Source organism: Cebus imitator, unplaced genomic scaffold (genome assembly GCF_001604975.1).
Source record: "Cebus imitator isolate Cc_AM_T3 unplaced genomic scaffold, Cebus_imitator-1.0 Scaffold590, whole genome shotgun sequence".
Taxonomy (NCBI): Eukaryota; Metazoa; Chordata; class Mammalia; order Primates; family Cebidae; genus Cebus; species Cebus imitator.
The window spans coordinates 1,033,196-1,042,505 of NW_016107905.1; the positions used below are offsets into that span (position 1 = coordinate 1,033,196).

Sequence of the window (9,310 nt, forward strand, 5' to 3'; positions counted from 1 at the left end):
TGGCTAAAGGCTGACAACCTTAGCTCCCAGGGAAAAAAGTAGGTGGTACAGAAAATGGGCCTCGGGAGAGGTAGGTTTGGAGGAGAGCAAGCAAGAGGAGAGAGCCTGACTCAGGAGGGGCCAGCACCAGAGCCCTCCAAGGCTGAGAGTGAAAATAGATGGAGAGTGGAAACGGGGCCCAGCGTGCCAGGAGGGAGGCCCGAGCAGGCAGTGGGTGGTGGGCTGTGCTCCCTGAGCGGACGGAGGAATGGATCGGGGGATGGAGACTGCAGCCAGGGTCTTTTACAGTGACTTGCCTCCTAAGCTCAGACCAAGCTGGACACTGGAGCCAAGTTGTATGCTCTGCAGCCAGCGAGGGCTTTGCTCCAGGCTCTTTCGCCCCAGGGGTCAGAAGTTCTGGGTAACTCCAGATCAGCAGCCCTACGGCAAAGTGGGGCTGAGGGCAGAAATGGCTGCGTCCAGGAGAGGCTAGTGGTGCACTGGCCTGCCGACTGCAGTTCTTATGTGTGTTGAAGCAGCGTTTATTTTTACCTGGGTAGGTTCAGCTTCTGATCACAGACATGGTGGGGGTTTTCCATTGGTTTCCATGGAAACATTAGGCAGAGCATCTGCTACCCAATCAAGCAAGGCTAGTCTGGTAAGACACTTTTCAGAATTATTTTGCTGTTTTTACCCAGGAAGTGTGTCCTGCCTGAATTTGTACCACTGCCTTCTTGCATGGTAGAACAGGGGAGAGCAGCTCCAAGGGGACAGGGCTGGCTTCCAGGGAAGGAGAGCATGGTGGCAGGGCCATACCTACTCGGAGAAGCCATTTGTTTTACATTTCTAAGCCCCAGGTAGGATCCCGTGATGAGGCCACAGGAACCTGGGCTCAGCCTGACCTGAGCTGCTTCCTGGTTTTGGTGCCAGGCCTGCCCTTGCAGTAGGATCACCTGTTGGCCCCTGCCAGAGTAGTCAGGAGTTCCTAGGGTACCACAGGGCACGGAGGCCGACGAGCAAGCTACCAGGTGCAGGAGGGGGCTAGGCCTGAGCATGCTCAGTTTCACTTTTCAGAAAGGAGGCCCTGGCTTCCCCCACGAGGTGGGGGAGGGTGGTGCTGAAGGGCTAGGGCTGGAGGCAGAAAGGAAGGCGCTGGTGCACGTGGACATGTAAGAAGTGGTTTTATTCCAGGCGTGTGTTTCATAAAGACGAAGTCCTCAAGGACAGCTAGTGGCACATGCTTTGGTCAAAAAGAGGAAAAGCAAAAACAGAATAGAGCTGAGTTGCCACAAAGGACCGGCCGATAAGTGCAGAGCCTGGCCTGACCACAGCAAAGGAGGGAGAGACCCTCTCGAAGGCCCTCTGGTCAGCAGCCCTCTTACAGTCGACAGAAGCAGCCACCGCTCCCCAGCCCCAAAGGTCCACACCCGAGTGTGGCCCAGGCCTCCTAGTCCATCCTCTGGGGAGAGGCCTTTGCCCTGGGTCCAGTTCAGTCCTAAGCTGTGGCAGGAGGCTTCCCAGATGAACAGAGGATCTGAGGCTGCACCTGGCTGTGGATGAAACATCACGACAGAGGACGGGTGAAGCATGGCCCTGGGGCGAAGGGCCCTGCGCTGGCAAGTCCAGGGGGCTGCACTTGGGCACAGGAGCGCTGCTAAGAGGACGCTGGTGAGAGGAGACGAAACTGCTGGAGAGCCCTCCAGAGCAGGTGCTGTGGACCACCGACACTTGGCTGCCGACACTTGGCCGCTGACCTCAAGGGCCTCGTGGAGGGAGCAGGCAATGGTGGTTTGAGCACACCAGGGAGGGAGGCTGGGAGATGGCAGCTTGGGCAGACAGTGGCTTCAATCCAGAGCAGAGGTTCAGGCCCTTTGGGGATCAGGGACCTCTTTAAGAAGCCATGGACTCTTTCCCCAGGAAAATGCGTTTATGCACACACATGCAATATTTTAGGGACAATTTCAGGAGATTCCTAGACCCTCTGGAATCCATGAATTCTCTATGGGTGTGTGGATCCTTGGCCTATGAAAGACAGGGGGCTCCTGTAGTGGATGTATCTGCCCCAGGCTGGTCTGCTTTATAGGGAGACTCCCAGGGTCCTGGTGCCAACAATCATTTGCCCAAGGTCACACTTCCTGAGCCAGTGGGGTGAGGGAAGAAAGGAGTGGGGATAGCAGGAGCAGTTCCAAGACAAGGCCGCGGGGTAGATGTGTGAATATGCTCTCAGTGGCTGTGGAAAGGAACTGGGAGTTCTCTACACAAACAGGAACCACAGCCAGCCTCCCAGCCCAGTGTAATAGCTGATCCTTCAAAAAAATCCCTCCTGTAGTGGGGAGGGGAATAAAGGTGAGGCTGAGCCTGGATGGCTTAGCCTCTAATGACGTAGGGGCTGTTCATAGTCCAGAAAGGAGGTCCCTTCTTTCCAACCACACTGATCCATGATGCTGTATTGAAAGAGGCAAAAAGCTTTGAGAAAGCAGGAGTCAAAAATGACAAACGAGGCTGCGGCTACTCAAGGATGTGTGCGGCTACATGTCTTTTCAATGGGACCTGACGGCAGGGACAGGGCACTAGCCCTTCATTAATGCCCGAGAGAGCGGTCTCAGCCTGACACATGGCCAAAAAGAAGTGGAGTCTGTCTGATAAACTAAGCTGGAGTCTTCCCCTAGAGATCCCTTTGAGCCTCTTGCTCAGGAACATGGCACCCGCAGGCACAGGACCGAGGTACAGCGTTGGGCTCAGGCCCTGGGGCTGGTAAAGTGTGGAAGGGACTGTGTCCTGGGGAAGAGACCTTGTTCTTTTGGGGCTTTGCTGCTCTTCTATCCACATTCATTGCAAATTACCCATTCTTGCTGCCAAGATCCCATCCATCCCCCATCCAACCCAGCAGCACCCTGGGCTTGGCATCTCTGACAGGTCACTGGGCTTCTTACTTCCTTCCTGTTCTTTTCCTGCCCCTGCAGGCTGCCCCTCTCCCCTTCTTCCCTCTTTTCCCAGCCTTCAGCCTCTCCATCCACACTGCCCACTTTCTCCTCGCCCTGCCTGCCCACACCACTGGGCCTCATGACCCAACAGGCCCCCATGTGGCCTTCTGTCCTTGCTCTCCTCAAGTGACAAGGGAGAGACCACACACTATAGTCCCAGCCCCAAGAAGTGCCAAGGGAGAGGACAAAGGGCCAGGGGCACCTACTCAGTCTCTACCCGGCAATAGTCTGGCACCCTGACCATCTCCTCTCCCGGGGGCAAGGCCAGGACAGCGCTGAGGGCATGGGGCATGCCCACCTGCGCCCTCCTGGAACAAGCTTTGGAGAACGTGTGTGGTGGTGGGTGTTTGCTGATGGTCCCGGCGGAAATGTGAGGGGATGGGAACGGCCCACTTTGCACTCCCCTACCCTAACCCCCTTCCGGCCCCAAAGTCTCATGCAAAAGGTACAGGAGGCCCCAGGGCTACCGTCATGTGTGTGGCAACAGCTGCCACTGCTGGGCCTGGGCGTCAGCCTGACACTTGCTGGTCACCAGCTGGGCAGGCTTCGTCTCCAGGCAGAGGCCACTGACTGAGTGCTGGATGAAAGATCCTTTTCTCCTCCATTTCTAGGAGGAACGGAGATGGGTTAAGAGAAGAAGGAGAAAACAATGGTTTTAAAAAATAATGTTGTACTTTCATTTCACGTGCATGTACGTAACCCTTGTATATAACTAGGACACACCCCCTCCTCCTTTTTTTTAGACATGATCTTGATCTTACAGTGGTGCCACCATAGCTCACTGCAGCCTCAAACTCCTGGGCTCACGCAATCCTCTTACCTCAGCCTCCTAGTAGCTAGGACTTCACGTGCACACCACCATGCCCAGCTAATTTTTCAATTTTTTGCAGTTGCCCAGGCTGGTCTAGATAAAACTTGTCACCTCAAGCAATCCACCTGTCTTGGCCTTCCAAAGCACTGGGATTACAGGCAAGAGCTACCATGCCCAGTCATGCCCCTTGTAAACCAGGCTGTGTGTTCCTATGTAAGAGGCTACCCCCACCCTACCCCTAACACAAGCTTTAAGCCCTGCCCTTCCCAGTGGGATCTTGCTTCTGTAGTTTGCAGAAGTTCCTGTCTAGATCAGAGGAGGCAAAGCAGAAGTACCCTGTGCTTATTTACAATTTAGCTTGGTTGCCATGTGCAAATCTGCATTTCTAGCTTCTATTTAGTGATTGGGCCCAGTTTCTTAGGTGGCATCAATTGCTGGGGCTGAGGATCTGCCCTCTGCCTTAGATGGGCTCTTGTTCTCCAGTTCACCATAGTTCCTGCCTGGTCCCAAATTTTCTCCTATCGGGGTTTTCCCACCAGCTCCCTGCAGGCACTTGAGTTTGTCAGTCCCAGCCTAGGTAAATCTGTTACTTCGGCAGACATGATTTCTTCTTCCTGCAGTCCTAAGCTACTGACCTGTGAGGCCACTTATCTACACCCCTAGTGGGAGTTGCCTTCTTTGTAGGGATGACATGTGGGGCCAGCGGGGTGGCGGGAGACGGGAGCTCTCACATCACAGAGTCATGTAGGGGCTCCTGGTAAATGCCCTCACCTCCTGGTGCCTCCCTGTCCCTGGGTTTGATAAGGAGGAGAAGAGCTGCTTCCATAATGTACCACATTATGGAAGTGCCTGGCTGGAGGACGGAGTGTTGCTTTATGAGAAGGGATGAGAGGCAGAGACCTGGGTTTCCAGGCTCAGGGGAGAATACTACTAGTAAGACAGGTCTATTGTGGGTTTCTCTCCTATTTGCCTCCCATGCAACCACCCCCCCTCTTCCATCTCTCATTCACCATGTCTTTGATTAGAGGCAGGAGTGCTTGTGACCATGTAGAGGGAGGCCAGAGGGCTCTGAGAGCAGTGGGTGGACAGGGGGCAGCTGGGGGGAGAAAGACTAGCCCACCCAGCCACAGGGCCAGGATTTGGGCTGTGGAGGGCCATGCACACAGGGTGGAAGGCAGGTGTGGAGCCTGGGCTTCCCGGGTTGGGAAAGGTAGGGCTGAGACCTAGCCTCTCTGGGCCCACATGGCCCTGCAGAGAGCCCAAAGGTCAAGGGCCTTTGGATCCCCCACAGCTCACAGCATCCTGTCTCTTCGTGCACTTTTAGCCCTTGACATTTACCTCATGTAGGCCAAACCTCCAGCAATGCCCAACTGGAGAGCGTATAGGCATCCTCAGCCCAGGGAGCCCTGGTGCTCGGTGCTACCTTAGCATCTAGCCTTCTGTGATACGGTGGGCCTCACTCCCTTCTTTCTCTTCCACTAAACTCCCTGGGGGTCAAGGACCATGTCCTTTCATCCTTGTGGCCAACATGATCTGTGCATTCTCTGGCACAAGGTAGGCACCGAATGTCATTTTGTTTTAAGATGAATGAATGATTGAATCACCCAATCATTAGGACGTGGTCCCTAAACTGCAGGATTCCCACTTCCTGTCAGTGCTATTAGGCCCAGTCTCCGGGCCTCTTGACTCTCCAGGTCACTCAATTCTGGGCTTGTCTGAGAAACAATATCACATCATGCACTGTCCCATCTTGGTTCTTGTGGATTTCTTGTGAGGTAGCAGGGGAGGGAGCCCCTTATTTTATAAAGAGGAGACTGAGATGAAGGGAGGGGAAGGGAAGACTGAGCTGGGGCCTGCTGACTCCATCACACCTGGTCTGAGGCACAGGAGCCTCTCGGATACAGGAAACCCAGCTAGCCTTGGAAACAGGACCAGCGGGGGACCAAGAAGGAAGGCCTGGATTCCAGAAAGCGTTGGCAGTGGGATAGCTGCTCATTCTGTCCTCCTGGGAGAAGAGGGGCACAGGCACCCAGAGTGCCATTGGGAGCCTGGCAAAATTTGTAGCAGCAGAATGAACATGTCCCAGGAGTTTCCTATACACCCTGTAGGCTGGGTCAGCGCAAAAGGGGGAAATGGGTGATTCAGCACCAGAGGGGCAATTGAGTGGAGGCTTTGCTAGAAGTCAATTCCTTAGTGAGAGGGGGTGGGCGTGGGTTCAAGGATTTGCCCTCGGAGAGGTGGGTGCTCTAGGCGCAGGGGACACTGCACTGGCCCCGCTGCAGGGCAGGGCTGTGGGTGGGCTGCATCCCCCTTCATCTGAAAGTGCTTAAAGTGTTCCACAGGCCCAGCAAGCAGGCTAGGCACACAAAACCCTCAGACACACACACAGGTTGGACGGAGAGGATATGGCTGCTTTCCAGAACGGCACAACAAACTGCTGTTCATCCTTAAAAAAAACATGCTGACCCAGGCAAAGAAAAAGGGAGTAGGAGGAAAACCTTCGGGCCAAATCAGACAGCCAGACACCTTTCTCACTGCAGGCTGGCCAGCAGGAGGCAGAGGGAGGGCTTCTGAGGAGGATGAGCAGGGGAAGCGCTGGAGCAGCCTCTGGGCTTTGGGTTCCATTCCCTGGGCAGTGAGGGAGCCCTCCAAGCAAGGAAGGGAGCAGCACAGAAGGATGCTGGCTGGCTCTGGAAATCCAGCTTCTGGTGCCACTGTCACTTGCTGCTGTGTACCGTGAGCAAGTGACTTCATTTCTCTGTGCATCAGTGTCTTCCTTGACCCTGACCTGTCTCCCAGGATTAGTGGTGACAGTGTGGTGACAGTGTTGGATGAATGGGAAAGGCAGTGCTCACATGAGGCTGGTCATGCCAGCTTGGACATCACTGTGTCTGGATCTCAGTTTCCCCAGTCTGCCAGCAGTCAAGAAATACTTATTGAGCACCTACTATGTGCTAACTTAAGACTGTGGGCCTAGAAGTCAAAGTGACCTGGGTTTGAATCTCATCTCCACCCCTTCTCAGCGGTGTGATCTGACATATGTTCTTCAGATTCAGCGAGCCACAGTTGACTCACCTATAAAATGAAGCTAGTACTAGAACCCACATCGCTGGGTGGCTGGGTGGATTAGATGAGATGATCTATTTCAAACATGTAACACAGGCTGTCCGTAAAATCTAACACTTATTTGAACCGTAGTGGTTGTCAGGAGCTAGGGATACAGCGTTAACAAGACAAGTGGTCCCTGCCTTCGTGGAGCTGACAGCCTGCAGGATGGCACTAAACAAATGATTACCCAAAGAAGTATTTCCTCATGGGTAAAATAACTGGCTTGATCTAGATGTAGACTTTGCTCCCCCTCTGCCCCAGATCCTTGCTCTGCAGGGATTATTCGAGTTGACTGGGGTCTGTCCCGCCAGGGTCTGCCACCCTGAGGCATGGTCCCCTGGGGCTGCCGGGTCTCTGTGCCAGAGGCGAGGAGACTCACCTGCTTGCCTTCTCTAGGGTTGCACATCTGCAGTGTGACGGGGGATCCGGGAGAGGACATCAAGGTGGAGGTGGCAGCCAGGCACTTCCCCTGCTGCTGGATGAGGTGGTCACTGAACAGCCAGGCCTGCAAGGCAGGGAGCAGAAAGGCCAAGTCAAAAGTACAGCGATGGATGGAGAGACGGGTAGGTAGGGGATGAAGCAAACACATGGCATGTTTTTGTAAGATTTCTATGAATAATTATAGGAGCTAGGGTGGGTGTATGGGTATTCACTATATAATTCTTCATATTTTTCTGTATGTTTGAATTTTTTGATAATAAAATATTGAGGTGGGGGAGCTCAGCTGGAGCTGGCCAGAGGGCAATCACGGCTGTACCCAGGGACTGTGGGAGATGGGAGAGAATTACAAGACTTGGAACCAGGGCAGCTGGGAGCTGGTCCTCACTGGGGTCTCCATGACCTGCTTTAGTTTTGATGTGGGTGCAACACTCATGTGTGCACGGGAGTCTTGGACATTGCCTTTCACATGAGCCAAGCCCAGCTGCATCTCAGGAGAGAACTGGGTACTATCTGGGCAGCACTTCTCCCTCGGAAAGGACAAAGCAAGTGGTGCACATAGGATACCCAAGTGACAGGCATATTGAAATGCGTAGGATACAAATGCGTGGGAGCAGAGTATAGGGGCCCCTGGCAAAGTGGGTTTGTGTAAGGTGTAGGCAGAGGAGCAGAATAAGCAGGGGGGAGTCCTTTAACCCACTCCGAGCAATGCCCCCAGCTCTCTCTCACTCCCATTCCTACCCGAGGTTCTAAGCAGCTAACCTGGGCAGACTGGGGGTTCTTGGCAGACCCTCTGCAGATCCCCATTCCAAGCAGGAAGTCACCAGCTGTGTTCTGGCCCTGAGATTCTAAGCAGTTCATCCCCTGCTTAATGATGCCAGGGAGTGCTTCCTTCACAGGGACCCTGAGAGAGAAGGCAGCAGTTAGGCTTGTCCTCTGCCCCATCAGGCTTACCTACACCCTCTCCCAGACAGCAGTGTCCCATCAGCTCTGGGGGTGCCAAGGTCTCCGTGGGAAGGGGCCTAGGAGCAGCCTGGCCAGCAAAAGGAGGTCAGTAGGGTTGGACGAGGAGCAGGAGTGGCTTCCGGGAAGACTGGGCGTTGGTTCCAGGGGTTCTTCCAAGGGATCTGGGAGTCCCTGGGACTGCCCTGGAGGCCGGGCCTGAGACATAGAGGATGGGGGAGCCATGGGGGGAGCTCAGGCCAGAAAAACAGAGCCCTTCAGTCCAGAAGGAGGAAAGCCTCAGGAGAACATGGGGCCAAAATGTAGGCTCAATAACAACAAAACGACAGGGAAGGGGGCGCTTTGAAGAGGCAAATTAAACACAAATATGAAAATGTGTTTAATCTCAGTAATGGTTAAAGAACTACATATCAGTCACCAATGTGTATTTACCATGTATGTATATTTGGACACACAAACACACACACTTAATTTAATGACAATGCCCAGTGTTGGCAACAGCTGTGAGATTGAATCTTCTCACATCTTCCTGGCAAAAGCATAAATTAATAACAGCCTCTCAGGAGGGCAATGTGGTATTATCTATCAAAGCCCTTAGAAACACACACACCTTTGACCAACATTGCCATTTCTAGGAATCTATCCTACAGAAATCATTATAAATGTTGTAAAAGATATTCACCTCAGAGTAGTTAATTATATGCTTACACACACACTCTCTCTCTTTCTCTCTCTCTCTCTCTTTCTCTCTCTCTCTCTCCAACACCTTATGGGTAATAAACCTGAGGAAGCTGCTGGCCCCAGCTGATGCAGGCTTGCATACCTGAGTTCAGATTATGTTCATCCTTAGATTAAGGACTCACCAGGCCTGGGAGTTATGGGGAAGCAGGAGGGGTTACAGTCTAGCTATTGCTTCTCTGCCTCCTGTTACCTCTTTTGGGGAGAGAATCTGGGCTTGGGGGTTGGGCCATTATAATATTTTTGGCATTCTTTGATGTGAACATCTGCAGGATCTAGACCAAACCAG

General features: G+C 53.4%; 1 protein-coding gene across 1 annotated transcript; it reads right to left on the bottom strand.

Annotated features, from left to right (window-relative positions):
• Window positions 1-1,143: 1,143 nt before the first annotated feature.
• Window positions 1,144-8,280, bottom strand: GALNT16 (polypeptide N-acetylgalactosaminyltransferase 16). Its single transcript, XM_017516494.2, has 3 exons — window positions 8,083-8,280; window positions 7,262-7,387; window positions 1,144-3,570 (listed from the first exon to the last, which is right to left on the bottom strand). Exons 1-3 carry the CDS (start codon window positions 8,263-8,265, stop codon window positions 3,433-3,435), a joined length of 447 nt encoding a protein of 148 aa, XP_017371983.1. The 5' UTR covers window positions 8,266-8,280; the 3' UTR covers window positions 1,144-3,432.
• Between the last annotated feature and the right edge of the window lie 1,030 nt (window positions 8,281-9,310).